This window comes from Narcine bancroftii, chromosome 3, assembly GCF_036971445.1.
Source record: "Narcine bancroftii isolate sNarBan1 chromosome 3, sNarBan1.hap1, whole genome shotgun sequence".
In the NCBI taxonomy this organism is placed as follows: domain Eukaryota; kingdom Metazoa; phylum Chordata; class Chondrichthyes; order Torpediniformes; family Narcinidae; genus Narcine; species Narcine bancroftii.
In genome coordinates this window covers 3,541,024-3,566,651 of record NC_091471.1, presented here as the reverse complement: position 1 = coordinate 3,566,651, position 25,628 = coordinate 3,541,024, and the positions used below count along the sequence as shown (strand labels likewise).

The following is a 25,628-nucleotide window of genomic DNA, read 5'->3' as shown; positions in this document are numbered from 1 at the left end:
ATGGAGGAACAGACCAGATGAGGAGAACAGACCAGACGGGGAGAACAGACCAGATGGGGCAAACAGACCAGATGGTGCAATGCCTCCACACCAGACTGTACCACATGGAGCAGACTGGGTCCTGGGGGAGGGGAGAGGGGGAGGGGGGAGTGTAGACGACAGGGAGAGGGGGAGTGGACAGGGAATGAAGGAGGGCAAGTGAACGGAGAGCAAGGGAGGGGGAGGGAACGGAGATGGGAGGGGAATGAGGGACAGAATGGGGAGAGGAGGTGACAGGGAGGAGCGGAAGGGAAAGGGAGAGGATGGGCTCTGGGGCAGGGCAATGGAGCAAGGCGGGGAGGGGATTAGGTGCCGGGAGGGGAGGGGGCGGAAAGCAGGGAAGGGGACGGGAGGTGGACAGGACAGGGGAGGGTTGGGGGAGGGGATAGGAAGCGGGGCAGGGGAGTGGACTGGAAAGTGGAGGGACTGGATGCGGGGAGAGGAGGGGACGGGACAGGAAAGGGTCAGGAGGGGAGAGAATGGGGCAGGGGGATGGAGCAGAAAGTGGAGGGGACTGGAGTGCAGAGACGGCAGGGGGCGGGAAGCAGGGAAGGGAATGGGACAGAGGTTGGGTGAGGGGGCATGGGTTGGGGAGCGGGCAAGGGAGGGGAGAGGGGAGCAGGAAGGGGTGGGGAGGTGAAGGGGAGGGTAGGAGGAACAGGAGATGTAACAGGAAGCATGGTAAAGGACGTGGAATGGGGCAATGGTGGGGAGGGGTTGGGGCGGAGAGTGGTGAAGGGGGAGTGTGGGAGGGGTGCGAGGTAGGGAGGGGAGGGGAAGGAAGATGGGACGGGGAAGGGGATGGGATGGAGAAAGGACAGAGACTGGGGCATTCCTGACTGGGGAGGTCCATCTTTTCCAGACATCACCCACCCCATTCCTGATCTGACTGGCTTCATCACGGAAGGACAGATCTATGTGGACCGGCAGCTACACAACCGGCAGGTGGGTGCATGGCCATGACCACTGGGACAAAGGGGTCTGCAGGGTCAGAGGTCATCAGACCATGGAGGGTCCACAGAGATGGGGGGTCACCAGGTTACAGAGGATCAGAAGGGTCAAGGTTTCAGCAGTTCAGGTTGGCTCATTACAGGAAGGATGTGGACGCTACGGAGAGGGGGCAGAAGAGATTTACCAGGATGTTACCTGGATTGGAGAATGTTAACAGGGTTAGCAGAGCTGGGACTTTTCTCTTTGGAATGAAGAAGGATCCAAGAATGAGGGTGAGGACCAATGAAGGAGGCATCAAATGAAGGAGGCAACATGGCCTTGGAAGTGGAGGAGGTGGGGGGGGGGGGAATCCTGAAAGACTATTTGCATCAGTATTCACAAGAGAAAAGGACCTTGATCAGGATGAGGTGACAATAGAACAGGCCTTTACGTGGACAGAGTTGAAATTAAGGAAGAGAAAGTGTTGGACCTTCTTAAGAACATCAGAATTGATAAGTCCCTGAGGCCAGACACGATATGTGCCAGGTTGCTGTGGGAAGTAAGAGAAGAGATAGCTGGGGCAGTAGCTCTGGTCTTTGAGACTTTTTTTGCTTCAGGGGAGGTGCCGGAGGATTGGAGAATGGCAAATGTAGTCCCCTTGTTTATAAAAGGGAGAATCCTGGGAACTATAGACTGGTGAGTCTGACATCAGGGGGTGTAAAGTATTGGAGAGGATTCTGAAGGACAGGATCTATGAGCATTTGGAGAAGTCCAGTCTACTGGAGGATAGGCAGCAGGGCTTTGTGAAGGGAAGGTCGTGCCTCACGAGCCTAATAGAGTTTTTTGAGGAGGTAATAAAATAAATTGTTGAGGGTCAGGTGGTAGATGTGGTCTATATGGATTTTAGTAGGGCATTTGATAAGGTCGCCCATGAAAGATTCGTTCAGAAAGTCATGAGGCAGGGATCAGTGGAACCTTGGCTGTGTGGATAAAAGTTGGGCTCGTAGGAAGAAGGTGGAGAGTAGTATTCTGCCTGGAGGTCAGTGACTAGTGGAGGGGCTGCAGGAATCTGTTCTGGATCCCCTACTCCTTGTGATTTTATAAATGTCCAGGATGAAGAGGTGGAAGGATGGGTCAGTAAGTTTGCGGATGATACAAAATAGTTGTGGACGGAGCTGAAGGTTGTTGAAGGATACAAGAGGATGTAGACAGGATGCAGAGTTGGGCAGAAAAGTGGCAGGTGGAGTTCAACCTGGATAAGTGTGAGGCGATGCATTTTGGAAGGACAAACCAGAAGGCTGAGAACAGGGTTAATGAACAGAGGAACTTTGGTGTCCAAATCTATGCATCCCTCAAAGTTGCCGTGCAGATTGATAGGACGGTTAAGAAGGCCTATGGGATGCTGGTCTTCATTAGTCGGGGGATTGAGTTTGAGTCGAGAGGTCATGCTGCAGCTGTACAAATCTCTGGTGGGACCACATTTGGAATATCATGTCTAGTTCTGGTTACCTCCTCATTACAGGAAGGATGTGGAAGCTAAAGAGGGGGTGCAGAGGAGACTTACCAGGATGTTGCCTGGATTAGGGCAAGGTTAGCACTCTTTGGAGTGTAGAAGGATGAGAGGAGACTTAATAGAGGTCTACAAGATTATGAGAGGCATAGATGGGGTGAACAGTCAGTGCCTGTTTCCCAGGGCAGGATCAGCAAACACCAGAGGATGTATGTACAAAGTGAAGGGAGGGAAGTTTAGGGGAGACACCAGGGGTAAGTTTTTTTTTACACAGAGAGTTGTGGGAGCCTGGAATGCCTTGCCAAGGATGATGGTGGAGGCTGGAACACTGGGGGCATGGATGGAAGGAAATTAGAGGGTATGAGGTAGGGAGGGTTTAGTACGTTTTTCTTTTTTTTGGTAGGAATATATGTGTCAGCACAACATAGAGGGCCAAAGGGCCTGTAGGGTGCATTAATGTTCTATGAGATGTGACTTAATAGATGTGTGTAAGGGGCTTAGACAGGGTGGACAGCCAGCACGTTTCTCCCAGAGCGACATTGGCCAATACCAGAGGACATCTGTTCAAGGCGAATGGAGGTAAGTTTTGGGGAGATGTCATAGGCACATTACACACAGAGTGGTGGGGGTCTGGAATGCGTGGCCAGGGGTGGTGGTGGAAGCTGGTACAATAGGGGCATTCAAAAGCCTCTTAGACAGGCACATGGATGGAATACCAATAGAGGGCTATGGGTGTGAGGTAGAGAAGGGTTAGATTGTTGAGTGGATTTACATGGGTCAGCACAACATTGTGCGCTGAAGGGCCTGAACTGTGCTGTAATGTTCTGTGTACACACCTTTTCCATTGAGGTTGAATGAGACAAGAACAAGAGGACATGGGTTAAGGGTGAAAGGTGAAACGTTTAGGGGAAATCTCTTCACACAGAGAGTGGTGGGGGTGCAGAACGAGCTGCCGGCTGCAGTAGTTAATACGGGGTGGATTTTAAAGAAGAGAAGATTGGACAGGTACATGGATGGGTGGGGCTTGGAAGGATTAGGTCCGGATGCAGGCCAGTGGGATAAGGTGGAATAAATAATTTGGTATGGGATAAATGGGCTGAATGGCCTGTTTCTATGCTGTACTGTTTCATGGATCCATCTCACCTCAGGATTTGTCTCCCCTGCAGATCTACCCACCCATTAACGTGCTGCCCTCACTGTCCCGTCTCATGAAGTCGGCCATCGGAGAGGGCATGACCCGGAAGGACCACGCTGATGTCTCCAACCAGCTGGTGAGGAAAGGCTGCAGCCTCCATCAGATAAAAGGGGTCAACTCTGGGGGCATGGACACACCCTGGGTGGGCCCCAGGGATCTCTCTCCCCTGCTCTCTCACACACACTCGCTCCATCCCCATTTCACTCTCTCTCCTCTCTCTCCCTTCCCTTTCCCTCCCCACCCTCCATACCCCTCCCTCCCTTCACGCCTCTCTCCCTCCCTCTCTCTGTACCTAGTGCTTTCTCTTTCTTTCTCTCCATTTTTATGACATGAGTAGAAATAGGCCATTCAGCCCATCGAATCTGCCCCACCATTCAACCATGATCTGATCCATTTCCCCACTCAGCCCCACTACCCAACCTTCTCCCCATAACCTTTGATGCCCTGGCTGATCAAGAGCCTGCCAATCTCTGTCTTCAATACACCCAATGACCCGACCTCCACAACCGCCCGTGGCAACAAATTCCACAGATTCACCACCCTGTGGCTGAAGAAATCCCTCCACATCTCTGTTCTAAGTGGATGCCCTTCAATCTTGAAGTTGTGCCCTTTTGTCCAAGACTCTCCCACCCTGGGAAACAACCTTTCTACATCTACTCTGTCCACACCTTTCAACATTCAAAATGTTTCAATGAGATTCCCCCCTCGTTCTCCTAAATCCCAACGAGTCCAGGCCAAGAGCTGTCAAACGCTCCTCATATAATAACCCTTTCATTCCCAGAATCATCCTTGTGAACCTCCTCTGAACCCTCTCCAACGTCAGCCCATCCTTTCGTAAATGAGGAGCCCAAACCTGCTCACAATTCTCCACGTGAGGTCTCACCAGTGCCTTATAAACCCCCAACATCACATCCCTGCTCTTGTATTCGATTCCTCTTGAAGTGAACACCAGCATCATATTCGCCTTCTTCACCACTGGCTCAACCTGCAAGTTTACCTTCAGGCCATCCTGCATGAGGACTCCCAGCCCTCTTTCCATCTGGATATTTCCAATTTTCTCCCCATTTAAAAATATAATCTGCTCTTTAATTCTTCTACCAAAGTGTGTGAACGTTCACAATCTGGCATTATATTCATTTACCACTTCTCTGCCCATTCTCTTAATTTGTCCACGTCCTTCTGCAGCCTCCATGTTTTCTCGACACCCCTGCTCCTCCACCCACCTTCCTATCATCTGAAAACTTGGCCACAAAACCATTCATTCCACAATCTGAATCATTAATGTACAACATAAAAAGAAATGGCCCCAACCCCGACCCCTGTGGAAACCCCACTAACAACTGGCAACCAATCAGAATATGATCCCTGCATTCCTGCTGCCTGCCAATCAGCCAATGCTCTCCCCACACTGTGTGTTTCCTGTTATATCATGGGCTCTTATCTTGTTAAGTAACCTCATGTATGGCTCCTTGTCAAAGGGCTTCAGAAGATGGTCACTTCCTTCCTTCCTCTCTCTCTCTCTCTCTCTCTCTCTCTCTCTCTCTCTCTCTCTCGTGCAGTGTGTAGAGTTATCAAAGAATGCATCAGGTGTGCAGAGGAATCAGGGACCCAGATGCACAGCTCATTGAAAGTGGCCACACAAGTAGATGGGGTGGTACAGAAGGTGTATGAGATGCTTGGTTTCATTGTGTGGGGCTATGCGTAAACAGGTCACATGGCAGCGATATAAAACTTTGGTTAGGCTGCACTTGAAATACTGTGTGCTGTGCTGGCTGCCCCATTGCAGGAAGGTCGTGGAGGCTTTGGAAAGGTTCACAAGGATGTTGTCTGGTTTAGAGGGGATGAGTGATCAGGCAAAATGTTTTAAATTGAAATTTTTCAGTTTAAACATACAGCACAGTAACAGAGCCCATGAGCCTGTACCTCCTATTTGCACCCAATTAACCTACACTCCCAGCACGTTTTGAACGGTAGGAGGAAACTATGCCCCCAGATATAGACACGGGGAAAACATTCAAGCTCCTTACAGACAGACACTGGATTCGAACCTGGGTCACAGGTGCTGTAAAGGCGTTAGGCCAACCGCAATGTTAACCATGCCACAACCATCGTTCGTTTGTTTTCTCTGGAGCATTAGAGGCTGAGGGGAGACCTGATAGAGGTGGATAAAATCATGAAGCCACCGATAGGGTGAGCAAACAGAGTCTTTTCCCCAGGGTAAAACCTTCACACACTGGAGGCCGTGTGTTTAGGTGAGGGTGAGGGGGAGGATATTTAAGGGAGAGATGTGTGGGGTAAATATTTTACACAGAGAGTGGAATGGACTGCTAGGGATAGTGGTGGAAGCAGGTACAGCAGACATGTTTTAGAGGCTTCCAGACAGACGCAAAGAACCATAGAACCTTACAGCACAGAAACTTCGGCCCTTCGAGTCTGTGCCAAACTACTAATTTGCCTAGTCCCACTGACCTGCACCCAAGTCCCTATCCCTCCATCTCCCTCCCATCCATGGACCTGTCCAAATTCTTCTTTAATGTGTTACAAGATCAAACCAGCAACCACAAAGAAGGCAGATCACACAGGGGTAAAGATGAACAATTACTTTATTAACAAAAATTCACCTTTAAACTTTAATTCAAAATCCCCCCATTTATAACAATACCCACTGGTTACTATGTAAATCTATAAGAGTGTAAAACTAATAAATTCCCCACCCTAATTTTAACATATGTAATTAAAGTCGAAGTTATATTTCCAACCAGCCCACAGAAAACCTTAAACACAAAACACACAAAACTTCAATCTCAACTGAAGTAAAGATCATAAACAAAGTTCAGTTTGTTTGGGAAACTGAAGCCAAAAGATCTTTGAGAGAGAGAGAGAGAGAGCACAAAATTTGAGGTTGTCTCGTGTTGCTTGCAGAGAGAGGAACCAATGGCTTGGTCTGGATCCTTCTGGCTGCCTTCGGAATGTTCATCCATTTTAAAATCCCCAACATTCTAAACTGTCCTCCAGACCATGACTCATGCTCTGGGCCTTCTTTCACTCAGTGGTAGTTTATCATCCAAGTCCAGAAATCTTTAGATCATTTTCTGCACGCTCAGTCCGTCTCCCACTCTCTCAGGAGTCCACCTTCACCTTGGCTCTCTCAGGCAAACTTTCACTTTTTAACATAAAACCACAAAACACATTGGCCAATTTTTCCTTCTTTGGCTTGGCTTCATGGACAAAGATTTATGGAGGGGTAATGTCCACATCACCTCCAGGCTCATTTGTGGCTGACAAGTCCGATGCGGGACAGGCAGATACGGTTGCAGCGGTTGCAAGGAAAGATTGGTTGGTTGGGGTTGGGTGTTGGGTTTTTCCTCCTTTGTCTTTTGTCAGTGAGGTGGGCTCTGCGGTCTTCTTCAAAGGAGGTTGCTGCCTGCCGAACTGCCAATACACATCACAGAATTGTATCAACTGCTCTGCTAAAAAAAAAATTTGGTAAACAAGAACAAATTTTTAACAATTAATGGAAATATTACATAAATAAAATAAAATAAACACTCAATTTTTTACAGTAAATATGTGATTAGATTCATATCTACCCAGATTAACATCTTGACAAACAATCTGCTATTACGTTATCCACCCCCTTTATGTGTGTAATAATTAAATCATACTCTTGTAACATTAAGTTCCAGTTCACTAAACGTCTGTTCTTATTTTTCATTTTAGACAGAAAAACTAATGGATTATGATCAGTATATATTATTAATGGTTTTTGAGCAGTACAAATATACACATCAAAATGTTGCAACACTAAAACAAGCGCTAATAACTCCTTCTCAATGGTCGAATAATTTTGTTGATGGTCGTTAAACTTTTTTGAGAAGTATGAAATAGTATGTTCTACTCCATCACCATCCTTCTTCTGTAACAGTACAGCACCAACCACTTCGTCACTGGCATCCACAGCTAAAGAGAATGGCTTTTCAAAGTTAGGGAACACAAGAACCGGCTGATGGCATAAAATGGCCTCTAACTTCAGAAACGCTTCCTGGCATGCATCTGACAAGAAAAATTTTTCTTTCTTTCCAAGTAGTTTTGTTAATGGGGGTGGAATTTCTGCAATTCTACAATAGTTGACAATCATACCTAGAAATCTCCAAAGAGCTTTCTTATTACCGAGGATAGGGAATGCAGTGATAGCCAATACTTTCACTCCAACGATGCCACCTGTCCCTGTCCTACCACATAACCCAGATAAATTACAGTGGCATGTCCAAACTCACTCTTGTGCAAATTCACTGAAGTGTACTTCCACCAGTCTCTGAAATAGCTGCTCTAATTCAAGCATGTGTTCTTCCCATGTATCTATACTAATTACTAAATCATCGATATAGGCTCCTGTGTGCTCTACACCCTGAATTACTGCATTAATCATTCTCTGAAATGTGCCAGGTGCATTTTTCATCCAGAAAGGCATAACATTATACTCATACAATCGTGAAGGTGTAACAAATGCAGAAATCTCCCTGCGTTTCTCTGTCAAAGGAACACACCAGTATCCATTTAAGAAATCAATCTTTGTAAGAAATTTAGCTTTCCCCACCTTATCTATACAATCATCTATTCTGGGAATAGGGAACGCATCAGTCTTTGTCACCATGTTTACCTTTCGATAATCTGTACAAAACCTAATTGAGCCATCTGACTTAGGCACCAGAACACAGGGTGAACTCCAATTTGAACTCGATTTTCAGATGATGTCATTTTTGATCATATAATCCACCTCTTGATCCAACAATCTGCTCTTTTCCTGATTAACTTGGTAAGGATGCTGCTTAATAGGCTTAGCATCACTGACCTCCACTTCATGACAAGCCACAGTAGTTGGAACATCTGGGAATATATCCTTAAATTTCATAAGTAATGTCTTCATTTCTTCCCTTTCTGATTTAGTCAAATGCATTATCTTGGTTTCTAAGTTTTTCAAAACTATAGAATTTTCCAGCCTGGGGCTTATCACTTTCTGTCCTTTGTAACCTTCCACGAAACTTATCTCCTCCTTACTTTCCTCTAAGCACCTTGGTTGGAATCCTAGTCTCCTCCTCAGTTATTTTCTCAAAGTAAGGTTTAAGCATGTTCACGTGACACACCTGTGTCCCTCTTCAATGATTAGGCATCTCAATGACATAGGTGACCTGGTTCATTTTTGATTTCACCTCTGAGCTTTCAAAGGGTTTGACTGCATTGGAAACAGAACCAATACTTTGTCGCCAGGTTTAATGTCCCGAATGTTTGCTTTTTGATCAAACCGAATTTTCATTTTTCCCTGAGCAGTTTTTAAATTTTTCTTTGCCATCTCGCAAGCCTGATGTGATTGGTTTTTCATAATCCACCAGATTTGATTGTATATCATTATGTATCCACTGTTCCTTCAACAATAGTAATGGACCCCTGACCTCATGACCAAACACCAACTCAAATGGACTAAAACCAAGAGACTCCTGAATTGCCTCTCTAACAGCAAACAATAACAAATGGATTCCCTCATCCCGCCCCTTTTTATTTTCCACGCAATAAGCCCTTATCACATTTTTCACAGTTAAGTGGAACCTTTCCAAGGCCCCTTGACTTTCAGGATGATAGGCAGATGACACAATTTGATGGGCTCCCAATTCATACATCACTTGTTGAAATATTCCAGACATAAAATTACTCCCTTGGTCCGATTGAATTTCCCTTGGTAGGCCAAACAGTGTGAAAAATTTTAGCATAGCCTTCACAATTGTCTTTGCTTTAATGTTTCTTTGTAATGGGCCAACACAACCCACTATCACTTTTGAGAAGGGCTCCCCAAAAGCAGAGATGGGTTGTAAAGGTGCCACTGGTGGTCCTTAATTCGGCTTACCCACCAGTTGACAAGGGTGACAGGCTCTACAAAAGTTCACAACATCCTTTCTTCATTTCGGCCAGTAAAACTGTTTCCTTATCTTTTTTACTGTCTTCTTCACTCCAAGATGACCTCCTAAAGGTGTACTATGAGCCAACTTTAATACTTCATTCCTGTAAGTTTTGGGAATTACAACTTGCCTTACTACCGCCCAGTTTTCACTGGCAGGTATCACTTGTGGTCTCCACTTTCTCATCAATATTCTATCTTGAACAAAGTAACCTACTGGCACAGTTTCAATTCCCTGGTTAGACAAAATCTTATCTCTTATCCCAGCAACATCAGGATCATGTTTTTGTCTGGCTATTAATTCCTCTCTTGACAACAGCAAAGCTGGATCCTTAGGTTTGTCCTCACTGCTCGTCTCCACTACAGGATCGTCACAGACTTTCTCTCCCTCTACCTTTTTTCTAGACTTGGCTCTAGTAATGGCACACGCAGGGTAGATTTCCAAATCCTTTTCGGTCTCATAAACCAATGGCTTACTTGTGAGTTTCACTGCAGGTATGACTTTACCCTCTGCTAAATCATTCCCTAACAAAAGAGAAACTCCATCCACTGGCAGACTTGATCAGCTCATTCCACACTCCCACCACTCTCTGTGTCAAGACGTTCCCCCTAAACTTCTCCCTTTCACCCTTAACCCATGTTCTTTGGTTTGTATCTCACCTACCCTCAGTGGAGAAAGCCAACCAGCAAGTAGTAGGAAAAGTCCAGGTGACTAAGGATTCTTAGAGACAAGATATATAGGCATTTAGAGAATCCTGGTCTGATCAGGGACAGTCAGCATGTGAAGATCAGATCACATCTCACAAGCCTGATCAAGTCCTTTGAGGAGGTGTCCATACATATTGATGGGAATAGTGCGGTGGATGGTCTACATGGCATTTGACAAAGTTCCACAAGGTAGTCTTATTCAGAAAGTCAGAAGGCTTGGGGTCCAGGGAAGCTTGGCCGTGTGTATTCAGAATTGCTTTGCCTGTAGAAAGCAGGGGATTGTGATGGAGGGAGTACATTCAGATTGGAGGGCTGTGTCTCATGAAGTCCCTCAAGGATCGGTTCTGGGACCTCTGCTTTTCGTGATTTTTATTAACCACTTGGATGAGGGGATAAAAGGATGTGTTGGAAAGTTTGTAGATGACACAAAGGTTGGAGGTGATGTGGATAATGTTGAGAGAGGATTGTAGAAGATGGCAGAAGGACATTAATAGGATGCAGAGCTGGGCTGAGAAGTGGCAGATGGGGTTCAATCTGGAGAAGTGTGAGGTGGTCACTTTGGAAGGACAAACTCCAAGGCAGAGAACAAAGTTAATGGCAGGATTCTTGGTCGTGTGGAAGAGCAGAGGGAGCTGGGGGTCCATGTCCACAGATCCCTGAACATTCCCTCACAGGTAGACAAGGTCATTAAGAAAGCTTATGAGTTTATGACTGAGTTTAAGAGCCATGAGGTAATGATACAGTTAGACCCCACTTGGAGAACTGTGTCCAGTTCTGGTCGCCTCATTATCAGAAAGACGTGGAGGGGTAGGAAAGGGGGCGGAGGAGATTTACCAGGATGCTACCTGGTTCAGAGAGGATGCACCATGAGCAGAGATTAAGGGAGCGAGGGCTTTACTCTTTGGAGAGAAGGAGGATGAGAGGAGAGGTGATAGAGGTATATCAAGAGGAATCGATAGAGTGGGCGGCCAGCACCTCCTTCCCAGGGCACCACGGCTCAGCCTAATAGAATTGTCTGATCCCAGAAGCACGCTCAGTACAACTGTAAGGAAGTTCAAGAGCAATATTAGAGGAAGATTTTTTACCCAGAGAGGGGTTGGTGCGTGGAATGCATGGCCTGGGTCAGTGGTGGAGGCAGGTACATTGGGGAAATTCAAGAGATGACGAGACAAGCACATGGAGGAATTTAAAGTGGAGGGTGATGTGGGAGGCAGGATCTAACGGTCGGCACAGCATTGGGGGGCCAAAGGACCTGTGCTGTGCAATGTACATTTTCTCTGTCCATACTCCTCGTAATTTCAAATACCTCCATCGAATCTCCCCTCATTCTTCTGGATCTGCAGGGGATGAAGGGATGTAGATCGTGTGCAGGGAGCAGAGATTGACTTTTGATTGGGACCTTGTGTTCAACAAGGCAGGTGGTCGGGAGGGACTTGGTCCTGTGCTGCCCTGCTACTTGAGCAATGAAGTATGAGAGGGAGGTCTACAAGATTGTGAGGGGTTTGGATAGGGCGGATAGCCAGCGCCTTTTCCCTGGGGCGACAGTAGCAAACACTAGAGGACATAGCTTAAGGTGAGAGGAGAGTATTTTGGGTGGAGACGTCAGGGGTAGGTTTTTTTATGCAGGGAGTTGTGGGGGCCTGGAATGCCTTGCCAGGGGGAGTGGTGGAGGCTGGAACATTGAGGGCATTAAAAAGACACTTGGACAGGCACTGTCCTGTGCTGGAATGGACCATGTTCTCTGCTCCCTCTCTCCCTCTCTGCATTGCTGACATCTGGTATCCCACTGACAGTATGCGTGCTATGCCATTGGGAAGGACGTGCAGGCAATGAAGGCTGTAGTTGGTGAAGAAGCCCTGACATCCGACGACCTCCTCTACCTGGAGTTCCTGCAGAAATTTGAGAGGAATTTCATCTCCCAAGGTAAAGGTGCAGACCAAGGGTCTGACGGTGGGGGGGGTTCCAAAACCATGGGTCAGCCCCTGGGGGTACATCAACCAGGCTCCACGGAGACCGGTCAGTCATATCTTTGGACACGCGGCCCAAAGCCAGTGTCCGACAGGCACTGAAACCCCAGGTCAGCGCCTGGAGGTGCTCCACAGACTCCCCCTCGGTCATCCCTGGGCTCCAATCCTGGAGTGAAAAGTCTGGCATGTCGGCACAGCAGGTAGTGCAGCTACCTCATACTCTGGCAACCCAGGTTCGATCCCAACCTACGGCGCTGTTTCTATGGAGATCCACCCGCTCCCCCCCCCGTAACCGCATGGACTTTCCACCTCTCCCCCAGGGGCTACAGTCCCAAAGGTGTGCGTGTCAGAGAGGCTAGCTGGCCTCACAGCACGATAACAGGCCCTTCTGCCCAACTATCCCATGCTGACCCAGCTGTCTACCTGAGGCAGACCCATTTGCCTCCATGCAGCCCCTCTCCCCCTGAACCTTTCCTATCCATGGAGCTATCTAAATTACTCTAAAACACTGTGAACCACCCCTTCCCCCAGTAGCTTGTTCCACACCCACTGTCCTCTATGTGAAGAAGGTGCCACCTCAGGTCCCCTTTAAACCTTTCCCGAAGCCTAATAGAATTGTCTGATCCCAGAATCTAAGCACGCTCAGGCCTGGTCAGTACTTGTAGGGGAGACTGCCTGGGAGCACCAGGTACTGCAGGTTTCTGTGAGGGGTGCTGGACAAAGTGGAGACTCTCTGTCTGCTTAAAGGTAGAAAAAAAATCAAAGAATTTCATGTACGTTGCATTCATGTGACAATAATGGAACCTTTACCCTAAAACCTTTTCACCTCAGGTTTTAGGCTCCCCGGAGCAAGGGAAAAGACTTTATATGTGGACTTTGATTTTTTAAAATTTAAATTAAATTTTAAAATTTTTTAATTTAGACATACATCACGGTAAACAGCCCTTCCGGCCCATGAGCACGAGCCGCCCATTTACACCCAATTGACCTACAACCCCCAAACATTTTGAAGGGTGGGAGCCCCTGGAGGAGCGGAGTGAGGAGAGGTGGTGGGGGGGTAGGGGAATGGGGAGAAGGGAGTTGGGGACATGAGGGTGGGGTTGAGGAGTAGGGTGAGGGGAGGTGGTGGGTGGTGGGGGTTGCGAAGTGGGGGTGAGGGTGGGGGTGGGGAGTGGGGTGAGGGGATGTGATGAGGGTTGGGGAGTGGGGAGTAGGATGAGGGGAGGTGGAGGATGGTGGGGGTTGGGGAGTGTGGGTGAGGGAGAGGGTGGGGGTGGAGAGTGGGGTGAGGGGAAGTGGTGGGGGAGTTGGGGAATGGGGAGAGGGGAGGGGGAATTGGGGGCATGAGGGTGGGGTTGAGGAGTAGGGTGAGGGGAGGTGGTGGGGTGGTGGGGGTTGCGAAGTGGGGGTGAGGGTGGGGGTGGGGAGTGGGGTGAGGGGATGTGATGGGGGTTGGGGAGTGGGGAGTAGGATGAGGGGAGGTGGAGGATGGTGGGGGTTGGGGAGTGTGGGTGAGGGAGAGGGTGGGGGTGGAGAGTGGGGTGAGGGGAAGTGGTGGGGAGTTGGGGAATGGGGAGAGGGGAGGGGGAATTGGGGGCATGAGGGTGGGGTTGAGGAGTAGGGTGAGGGGAGGTGGTGGGTGGTGGAAGTTGGGGAGTGGGGGTGACGGTGGGGGTGGGGAGTGGGGTGAGGGGATGTGGTGAGGGTTTGGGGAGTGGGGAGAAGGGTGAGGGGAGGTGGAGGGTGATGGGGGTTGGGGAGTGGGGTGAGGGTGGGGTTGGGGAGTGGGGTGAGGGGAGTTGGGGGTGAGGGTGGGGATGGGGAGTGGGGTGAGGGGATGTGGTGAGTGGTGGAGGTTGGGTGAGGTTGGGGGTGGGTGGTAGGGGTTGGGGAGTGGGGGTGAGGGGAGTTGGGGGTGAGGGTGGGTGTGGGGAGTGGAGAGCCTGGAATTGGGGGGTGAGGGTGGGGTGAGGGTGGGGGTGTGGAGTAGGGTGAGGGGAGTTTGAGGGTGGGGAGTGGAGTGAGGGGAGGTGGTGGGTTGAGGGTGGGGGTGGGGAGTGAGTTGAAGGGAGTTGGAGGGGTGAGGGTGGGGGTGGGGTGAGGGGGTGGGGTGGGGGGTTGGGAGTGAGGGGAGTTGGGGGAGAGGGTGGGGGTGGGGGAGTGGGGTGAGGTGAGGTGGTTGGTGGTGGAGGTTGTGGAGTGGGTGTGAGGGGAGTTGGGGGGTGAGGGTGGGGGTGTGGAGTGGGGTGAAGGGAGGTGGTGGGTGGTGGGGTTGATGGGAGTTGGGGGTTGAAGGTGGGTAGGTATTGGGGTTGGGGAGTGGGGTTGATGGGAGGGGGTGAGGGTGGGGTGTGAAGGTGGTGGGTGTGGGGGTGAGGGGAGTTGGGGGTGAAGGTGGGTGTGGGAAGTGGGGTGAGGGAATGTGGTGGGGGTTGGGGAGTGGGGAGAGGGGAGTTGGGGGTGAGGGTGGGAGTGCAAAGTGGGGTGAGGGCATGTGGTGGGGGTTGGGGAATGGGGAGTGGGGTGAGGCAAGTTTGAGGGGTGAGGGTGAGGGTGAAGAGTTGGTTGAGGGGAGGTGGTGAGGGGTTGGGGAGTAGGGAGAGGGGAGTTGGAGTGGTGAGGCTGAGAGTGGGGTGTGGGGTGAGGGGAGATGGAGAGGGGTTGGGGAATGGGGAGTAGAATTGGGGTGGGGAGTGGGGGTGAGGATTCACATACAAACTCTGGTCCCAAGACGGTGTGGGATTCGAACCCCGATCACTGGAGCTGTGACGGGGTGGGGGAGTGGGGTTGGGGGAGTTGGGTGGGAGGGAGTCCCATCCTGTCCAGCCTCTTCTTATAACTCAAGTCCTCTGGTCCCTAGAACATCCTGGTGAATTTTTCCTGTGCCCTTTTCCTGATTAATGATATCCTTTCATCACTGGGTGAGGGGTAGGATCTAGGGGAACATCATGAAAATGTGGGGTATTAGTGTAGATGGTCCCAATGGAGTGGAGAGCCAGCGGACGTGCTGTAGGACTCCAAATCTAAGTTATTGCCACAAAGGCATTCAGCTGAAACCTTGTCCTATCCCTATATAATAAGTAGATGGGCTGAAAGGCCTGCTCTTGCCCCTGTGTGACAAGTTAGAGGGGCAGGGAGTCCTCCTCCTCTCCCTGCAATAGAGAGACAGAGTGGCCTCATCCTGTCTTTGTGTTAGGGTGGAGTGGTGTCCTCCTTCCGCTCGTGTGTCGGGTTACACGGGCAGAGTGGCCTGCTCCCATCCCTGTTGGAGGGGGGCAGAAGCCTGCTCCTGTCACTGTTGGATAGGTAGAGTGCAGAGTGGCTTCTCCTGCCCCTGTTAGATGGTCAGAGTGGCCGGCCCCTGTCCATGTTAGATTGGCAGAGTGGCCTCCACTGCACCTGTTAGATGGCCAGAGTGGCCTTCCCCCATCCCTGTTAGATGGGAAGAGTGACCTTCCCCTATCTGTGTTAGATGGGTAGAGTGGCCTGCCTCAGTCCCTTTTAGATGGGCAGAGTGGCCTCCCCCGCCCCCCCCCCCCCCTAACAGCGATGCTCTGTTCCAGGTCCCTACGAGAACCGGTCTGTCTTCGACTCGCTGGACATCGGCTGGCAGCTGCTGCGGATCTTCCCCAAGGAGATGCTGAAACGGATCCCGGCCCACCTTGTCTCCGAGTTCTACCCCCGTGAATCCCGCGAGGGCAAGGAGGATGCTGGGGCCCAGCTGTGAGACCCCACAATGCCTGGCTCGGACCCCCCAGGGCTCCACGCATTCCCCCACCTCCCAACGCCCCACTCCCCACTCCCACCCCACCCCCCAGCTACCCTCTCCCCAATCCCAACCCCCCACCACATCCCCTCATCCCACTCCCACCCTCACTCCCCAACTACCCTCTCCCCATTCCCAACCCCCCCACCATCCCCTCACCCCACTCCCCAACCCATATTCACCCCCATTCCCCACTCCCCCCTACCTCCCACCTCCCCATTCCCCACTCCACCCTCAACCCCCAACTACCCTCTCCCTTATCCCAACCCCCCACCTCATCCCCTCACCCACTCCCCACCCCACATTCACCCCCACACCCCACCCCCACCCTCACCCTACACACTTCCCCACCCCCTACCTCCCCTCACCTCCCACCCTACCCCATCATCACCCCCACCTCCCCTCACCACTCCCCACCCAAACCCCCCTCCCCAACCCAGCCTCACCCCCCACCACTTCCCCACACCCCATTCCCCACCCTTACCCCCTCCTCACTTCCCTAACTCCCTCCCAGTCCCTCCTCTCTCTCTCTCTCTCTCTCTCTCTCTCTCTCTCTCTCTCTCTCTCTCCCTCCCTACCATTCTCTCTTCCTCCCTTGCCCCTCCCCCCTTCTCTGGAGAGGCTGTAAGTGGGGTTAGTAATGCCGACCCAGTTCACTGGCCCTCCCTAGGGCAAAGGCCTGCACTCTCTCCCAGTACGCCGACCTGCTTTAATCAGACTCAAGCCAATTCTTTGTCCTGAATGAAGAGAAGTTTGCTGGAATTATCTGAATCATCACTGACCTGGAACCTCCTGATCTTTGCTTCAAGATTCCACTTTTGATGTAGTGATTTAATAAAACCCTTCGCTGTGTTGTTCTTGCCTCTGCATGGATCAGAGCTGGAAGTCTCCAGAAACAATGGTGCGGGCACTCAGCAGGTCGGACAGCATCAGTGGAGAGAGAATTAGAGTCAATATTTCTGAGCCCGAATTGGAAATGAGAAAATGAGCCAGTTTTCTGTGGCTGAGAGGGGTGGGGAGCGGGATGTGGAGAGAAGAGTGGTGGGGGATCCTACAACACTGATGGTAACGAGGGGAAGGACTGAAGGAGGAGAGGGATACAGGCGAGCTCACAGACACCGTGAGATGCAGAATCCTGCAGAGACTGGAAATCTGAAATTCCAAAACCTGCTGTGAAACACTAACGTTCGCAGGTGCCCGGGGTTGAGTAAAAACACCATGTTGGGGAAATTCAGCAGGTCAAACGGTGTCCTTCATACAGCCAAGAGAAATGGATTGTCAGCTTTGTTGTGTAAATGACATTGTCTGCTGTTGTTTGATTTCAAGAATGTGTCCAATCCCTTGGACGGCACCAACTCAAAACATATGTAGGTGCAGAAGGTGAACACTTGGCCCATTGAGTCTGTTCTGCCATTCCATCATGAGCTGATCCATTCTCCCACAGTCCCACTCCCTGGCCTTCTCCCTATAACCTTAGATCCCCTGACTATTCAGATACCTATCAATTTCTGCCTTAAATACACCCAGCGACCTGACCTCCACAGTCCCCGGTGGTAGCAGATTACAGATGCCTACCACTCTCTGGCTGAAGAAATCCCTCCACGTCTCTGTTCTAAGCGGACGCCCTTCAATGCCCTCTTGTCCTAGACTCTCCTCCCATGGGGAACAAATTTGCTGCATCTACTCTGTCCAGGCCTTTCAACGTTCAAAAGTGCTTCGATGAGGTTCCCCTTCATTCTTCTGAACTCCAAGGAGTCTAATCCAAGAGCCAACAATCATTCCTCAAATGCTGGCCCTTCTTTTCAGGAATCATTCTTCTGAATCTTCTCTGAACGCTCTCCAATGCCAGCACATCCTTTCTTAAATAGGGGCCCCAAAACTGTACTCCAAATGAGGTCTTACCAGTGCATGAAGGTGAATGCTACGTTGGCGTTCATTTCAAGAGTAGAGAGGTGTCAATGAGACTCTATGGGGCTCTGGAGAGACCCCATATGGAGAACTGTGTACAGTTTTGGGCCTCCTATCTTAGAAAGGATGTGATATTGTTGGAGAGGGTGCAGAGGAGATTTACCAGGATGATTCCCGGAATATAGGGACTAGTGTATGGGGAGTGTTTGGCAGCTCTTGGGTTGTATTCGTTGGAGTTTAGGAGAATGAGGGGGGATCTCATAGAGACATTTCGAATATTGAAAGGTTTTGATAGAGTGAATGTGGATAAGATGTTTCCCTTGGTGGGTGAATTGAGGACAAAGTTGTCCAATTAAAACAGAGAGGAGGAAGAACTTCTTTAGTCAGAGGGTTGTGGATCTTTGGAACTCACTGCCGCACAAAGCAATGGAGGCCAGATCATTGGGAAATGGATAAGTATCCGAGTAGTCTGGGGTATCAAGGGATATGGGGAAAAGGCTGGAAATTGGAACCAGGTGTGAGCATAGTTCAGCTTAGTGTAGAGTCACAGAACAGACTCGATGGGCCTAATGGCCTGCTTCTGATCCTTTATTTTGTGATCTTATGAATGGTCGCAGACTTGTCCCGAAGGTCGGGGAGTCCTAAACCAGAGGGGAAAGATTTCAGGTGTGGGGGAGAGATTTAAAAGGGACCAGAGGGAACATTAAATTTTTAAAATATTCTATTTTTGATTTTCATAGATTCATTAAAAATTCAAACAACCAACACAATCCCCTACAACATTCAGATAACACACAGAGTCTGTATTTATGACAGCTCCCCATCCCAATATATGTGGTCACATAAATGATACTAGTGGGGTCCACAACCCTGACAGAAACCTACGAAAACAAGTAGGCCGACTATAAATAACAAAAATAAGGAACAAAAAGAAAGAACTAAAAACAAAAGTAGAAAAGTCTGCGCCATGTCCCGCTTCCATAATCCCACTCATTTCCCTGCTGGGATTGAGTATTACAGTGTCTACAATTTGAAGGGCAGGGGGAGCGAGTTCAAATCTGTGCGCACATGTATTTTAGACAGGACCTGCTGCCCTCTAATGAATGTCTCCTACTTTAGCAGCGCTATATTAAGACTTCAACTCCCACAAGTGTAGGGTACTGTCACGGACCGTCATGATGTGGCAAGCGCGGTTCAGTGTTTTAAAACGTGACTCAAGTAAGCGAGTTCGGATTTACCTGCAACTGTGTGTGTCGTCATTTCGCGTTTATCAGCCACCACTGCGCTTTCAGTGGCTACAATATTTCCTCCTTAGATTGTATGTGACTTTCTCCAGGGGAGCGCAATTCTGCACTTCTGCATTCCATCATTTGGTATCTTCTTTACCCAGAGAATGGACGTTGTGTGGAACGCAGCGCATTCAACAAGGAAGTGCTAGCAGTGTGGACAATTGTAACATCCAATGGACATTTGGATGTTCAGATGGCTGGCTCAGATGGGTCACTGAACAGCATGCATAAGTTGGGCTGAAGGGCCTCTTTCCATGTCGAAGCTTCCAGCTGCTCTCTGCTTCCCCACTCTACAATGGACAACTCTTCTACATCTCCACTCTCACACTTATTAGACCACTAACTCTTCTTTATTCTTCTTCCCCTGCTCTGTCCCAACTGGCCTCAAAGTTCAATGTTCAGATTTATTATTAAGAATACTTACATGACATCATGTACAACCCTGACATTTTTTTCCTGCGGGTGAGGCAGAATTTCTAATTATCTTTGGTGCAAAAAACTATACTCAAGATACATATAGAAAAGAGAGAAATGTAAACAAACTGACTGCAATACAGAAAATAAATATCTAGTCCACACCGAACCAAGTCCTCTCCTCTATCCCACCTACCTGCACCCTGCCCATTCCCCTCCATTCCCCTCCCATCCATAGACCTAGCCAACTTTTCCTTAAATGACAACGTTGACCCTGCGGCCACTGCTTCTCCCGGAAGCTCATTGTACACGGCCACCATTCTCTGAGTGAAGAAGTTCCCCCTCGTGTTACTTCTAAACTTTTGCTCCTTAACTCATGACCTCTTGTTTCAATCTCTCCTACCCTCTATCTATCCCCCTCATAATCTTAAATACCTCTATCAAATCCCCCCTCAACCTAATTTGCTCAATCTTTCTTTGTAACCTAGATTCTGAAACCCAGGTAACATTTTCGTAAATCTTCTCTGCACTCTCTTTATCTTGTTGATATCCTTCCTATAATTCAGTGACCAGAACTGCACACAGTATTCTCAATTTTGCCTCACCAATGCCTTGAACAGTCTCAACATCACCTCCCAACTCCTATATTCTATGCTTTGATTTATAAAGGCCAGAATGCTAAAAGCCTCTTCGCTACCCTATCCACATGAGATTCTACCTTCAGGGAACGATGCACCATTGTTTCTAGATTTTTCTGCTCTACTGCATTCCCCAGTGCCCTCCCATTTACTATGCAAGACTTGATTATTCCTTCCAAAATGAAACACATCACACTTCTCAGCATTAAACTCCATCTGCCATCTTTCAGCCCACTCTTCTAAGCGTCCAAATCCCTCTGCAATCTTTGAAAACCTTCTTCATTATCCACAATTTCAGAGAGAGATTTGTTGCTCATTGGACACAAACTGATTCCTTCCAATCAACCACTTCAGTGTCTTGTCGAAGAAACTCACCCCATCAGAGTTCTCCAGATGATAACCTCTTTGTTTCAGGTCACCAGAGTTCCTTTTTGTTTCCCTTATTTCAAGTGAAACATTATGCAGCCAGTCCTCCACAAGGGCTTTGACTAGGCTGAACTAAGAACTAAGAACTCACAACCCATCTTCAAAATGGGGTTTTTCCACAAGCTTGCCAGCTTGTCATATCTCTCTCTCTCTCTCTCTCTCTCACACACACACACACACACACACACATACACACACACACTCACTCACTCACTCACTCACTCACTCACTCACTCAGAGAAAACTTCCTAGAACACCAAACTGCATTCAGACAGACTGTGGCACCAGACCCAATCTTCTGATTCCGTTCACCTGTTGCTTTCCAAAACAATAATCCATTACTCCACAGCATTTCCAATGAGCACCTACTTGTGATGTCTGTAGACATCCTTCAAAGTTTTTGCAAAGGCACCGGGAGCCTGGATTCTCTGGCTTGAACAGAGGTCTGGCATTTTAAATGAGATCTGTTGTGAAGTGATTGTTTGTGACCTACACTAAAAAACCTCCCACAATTTATCTCCTTTAAAACATATCTATATACTATATAAAATAGAACATAATCTGTTATGCTAGGACCTCATATTCCCTCAGCAGAAACTCTTTCATCCATCTATCAATCTACCTACATTGTACCCACATGGACCACACCAACTGGATCTGTCCCCTCCCACTGCAAATTCTTCTGCAGCTCAGATAAAATGACTGGACCAGGCAGGCAACACACCCTTTGGGACACTCTATCCCCACAACAGAGAATTCTGTCTCTTCCCCTCATGCTGCTCTCCTAATTACCACTACATTGTCTCCTCTTCCCTGCTTGAATGGCTTTCTGAACCACAGTGCCTCGGTTGGCTTGCTCATCCTTCCTCCAGCCCTCACTCTTATCCATGCAAGGAGCAAGGATCTCAGACAAGATCAAGGGCTGAGGTTCCTCCAGCTCTTTCTCTTGGATCTCACTTCCTGGCCCACTCCCATTCTGATCCTCTTGTCCCTGACCACCAGCTGAATTTGAGGCGGCTATTCTAATGGGCATGACTGCCTCCTGAAATGCAGCATCCAGGAACCTCAGTTTGAAGTTCAGATTCCAGGTCATCACTTTTGAGCCTGGATTCTCCAAGCAACCAGCATGTGCTGCAGACATGGTCATCACGAACCACAAAGGAGTCCACCTGCTCCTACATCATGCAGCTACAACTCATCACCTGATCCACCACCTTCTTTATTTACAATGTGGTAAGTTTTCTACACTCACAAAAGCCTTGCCTGCTCCTGGTCCTCCTTGCCGAAGCCATGCGAGCCAATGTCCCACTCCCACACTGAGCCACTCACACACTGGTTGCTCTGCTGAGGGCCTTTTTGTTTTATTTGTCACTGCCCCTTATCTGTCAGCTTCACTCCAACCAATCACCACTCTGTTTAAAGCTTAAGCTGCCTTCCAGCCAATCCAATGTTCCTGGCACTTACCAGTGGCCAAGTCCTCGCTCCTTGCTTAACCCATCTGAGACAAAGTACTGCTCCCAACACTCTCCAGTCTCCCAACACTCTCCAGTCTCCCAACTGTGACAGAGTATATAGATATGTTTTTGGGAGATAAATTGGTTTGTTAGAGTAGGACACATACAAACACTTTAAAACAGATCTTATTTGAAATACTGGAGCTCTGCCCCATGCTAGACATATCAGGGCCTCAGAGTTTTTGCAAGAGCTTTGGATAGTGCACAAGATACTTCACTAATGGATTGTTGTTTACAAAAGGCAACAGATGAAAGATCTTGCTGGAGCCACAGATTGTCTGGAAGAGAACTTGTTGTTCTAGGAGGGTCATGTGGTTTTTCAAGCAGAGAGAGAGTCAAACAGGCTTTTCTCTCTCTCTGTCAGAGAGAGAGAGAGACAGAGACAGAGAGAGAGAGAGAGAGAGAGAGAGAGAGAGAGAAAGAGAGAGAGAGAGAGAGAGAGATCGAGATCACTTGTACTAGCTGGGACTGGAACAGGACAAGCTGGGAAGTTTGTGGACGTCCTGTTTGTAAGACAGCCTAGTCAAAGCTCTTGTGGTTCATGCAAGAGGATAAGGCTGGCTGGCTAATGTTTCACTTGGATTAAGGGAAACAAAAAGGAACTCCCTGGTGACCTGAAAGAAAGAGGTTATCATCTGGAGAACCCTGAAGGGGGAAAGTTTCGTCAGCAAGATACTGGAGTGGCTGATCAGTTGTGGATGTCCTGGGACAACAAATCTTTCTGAAAACCAACAAGAACCTTCCTGAGAGGTAACCATTTACCTTTCAAGCACCAAAGCCTGGTGAACTTTATAAATGTTCAATTCTGTGCACAGTCTAAGAATTGCCTGCAATCAGTGAACTTGGAGGAATGAGAAGTGAGATTGGATTGTGAATCAAATAACTTTTCTGAACTTACACACACATTACATACACGTGCACTTAGAATGAGAAGGGGGTAAGTTAATAGTGATAAGTTAAAGTTTGAACCTGTTTTCATGTTTAAAGATAATTAAAAGCAACTTTTGTTTAAGTAACCATTTGTCTTGGTGAATATCTATTGCTGCTGGGTTTTGGGGTCCTCTGAGCTTGTTACACAACAAATGCTGCAGCCTTCGGGGGTGAACATTTCCCTGCCCTGCACCCCCCCCCCCATCCACTGGGGTGAAAGGAGTGGCTCCGTTCTCCTTCATCAACCCCAACCCCCTCCCCCCGATGGGTTAGAGTCGCAGGACAATGACTGACAGCAGTGCAGACCCCCTGAGACCTGATACTGAAGGGTTTAGTGTTAGGGCCAAACAGGTGCTTGCAAAGCAAAACTAATGGTGGAAATAATTCACTTAAATCAAAAGGCAAATTAGAGTAGCAGTTAACACAACGCCGTTACAGCGCCAGCGACCAGGACCGGGGTTCAAATCCCGCGCTGTCTGCAAGGAGTTTGTACATTCTCCCCGTGTCTGTGTGGGTTTTCCCTGGTGGCTCTGGTTTCCTCCCACTGTTCAAAACGTCCTGGGGGTGTACATTAATGGGGTGTAAAATGGACGGAGGCTCATGGGACAAAAGGATCTGTTAATGTGCTGTATGTCTAAATTTAAAATTTAAATTGAAACATGTTTTAATTAAATAAATAATACAGTAAATAATTATTCAATAATCAAGTTTATTGTCAGCTGATTATTCAAGTACAATCTGACAAAACAGTGTTCTCCGGACCTTGGTGCAAAACACGCAGACACACAACCAGACATAACACACATGCAGGACAAGTATTCATATATACAAATAAATATTCTTTAGTGAATGTGAGAGTCTCGGAGGGTCAGTGTGAGCGGTCCCTTTGGTCGTTCAGCATCCTCACTGCCTGTGGGAAGAAGCTGTTCCTCAGCCTGGTGGCACTGGCTCCGATCCTCCTGTAGCTCTTCCCCGACGGGAGCAGCTGAAAGATGTGAGCACCTTCTTCAGACAGCGATCCTGGTAGATCACGTCGATGGAAGAGGAGAGAGACTCCAACAATTCACTTTGCCGCTCTTATGGTCCAGTGGATTGCCCTCTGATCTATTTCTCTGCAGTAACCGTACCACACTGTGATGCAGCCGGCCAGGACGCACTCAATATAGCGGCTGTAGAAGAGTGACATAAATATTTTAAAAATAATGTCCCTGATTGAGTTTGTTGTTGAGGAGGCTGACGGTGGAGGGGTAGCAACTGTTCCTGAACCGGGTGGTGTGAGTCTTGTGGCACCTGATGGCAGCAGCGAGAACAGAGCGTGTGCTGGGTGGTGGGGGTCCTTGATGATTGCTGCTGCTCTCCGACGGCAGCGTTCCCTATAGATGTTCTCGATGGTGGGGAGGGTTTTGTCTGTAATGTTCTGGGCAGTGTCCACTACCTTTTACAGAGCTTTACGCTCAGGGGTCTTGGTGTCCCCAGACCAGACTATGATGCAGCTGGCCAGCACACTTTCCACTACACCTCTGTAGAAATTTGCCAGGGTTTCTGGTGTTGTACCAAACCTCCACAAACTCCTGAGGAAGTAGAGGTGCTGACGAGCTTTCGTCACGATGCCCTTGGTGTGTTGGGTCCAGGAAAGGTCTTTCGAGATAGTGACTCCCAAGGAATTTAAGTCATGTCCTTTTATGGTGTTGGAGCAGACCCTGATCAGTGTAACAAGGTACAGTGTAACAGCCTGATGGTTGTTGGAGAGAAACTGCTCTTGAACCCAGGGGTGCTTGTCTTCAGATTCCTGTACCTCCTGGCCAATGGGAGCAGTGAGAAGAGGTTGTGGCCAGGGTGATGGGGGCCCCTTATGCCTTCTTGAGGAAACGCCCCATGCTGATGCCTGCAGTGGTTGGCTACGTCTGCTGCCTTCCCGATCCTGGGCACTCAAATGGCCAAAGCAGGCTGTGATGTAATCAGTCTGTACACTTTCCACAGGGCGGAGCGACCCTCTGAGATATGGACTCCCAGGAACAGGAAGGTCCTAACTCTCTCCTCCTCCGTCCATCAATGTTGTTCCTCAGTCTCCCCTCAGCAGGCATCTTAACCTTTTTTTATGCAAAACATTCATTTCCACTACAAACATGGAAAAACACAAACTAACACAACAACCTCATTTAATAAGCTACTTACATTAAGAGAGAAAAACAATTCGAGATAGGCTGAAAGTCAATGCCTCGCCTCTGTTAGACATAATTTACATTTTCAAATTAAATCCCATTCTAGCTATCGCATATAATTCCTTGGGAGGGCCCATCGTTCCCGAACACCTCGTGCTCCCGCTCCAACACTGCACTGGCCCGGACATAACCCCATCAGAGGGGCTGGCAGTCAGCTCACCCCACACCCTCAACCGTCTGCCTCCTCGACCCATGAATGACCAGTTTCGCCTGGCCCAGCAG

At 48.8% G+C, this 25,628-nt stretch overlaps 1 protein-coding gene across 1 annotated transcript in view; it reads left to right on the top strand.

Annotated features, from left to right (window-relative positions):
* LOC138756940 (V-type proton ATPase subunit B, brain isoform-like) overlaps positions 1-16,919 on the top strand; it is a 59,702-nt gene extending 42,783 nt beyond the window's left edge. Inside the window, exons 11-14 of the mRNA XM_069923405.1 lie at positions 902-984; positions 3,646-3,750; positions 12,126-12,255; positions 15,863-16,919. Of these exons, the coding sequence (XP_069779506.1) occupies positions 902-984; positions 3,646-3,750; positions 12,126-12,255; positions 15,863-16,026 (482 nt within the window). The 3' untranslated portion in view covers positions 16,027-16,919. The remainder of the gene's footprint in view (positions 1-901; positions 985-3,645; positions 3,751-12,125; positions 12,256-15,862) is intronic.
* Positions 16,920-25,628: the final 8,709 nt, after the last annotated feature.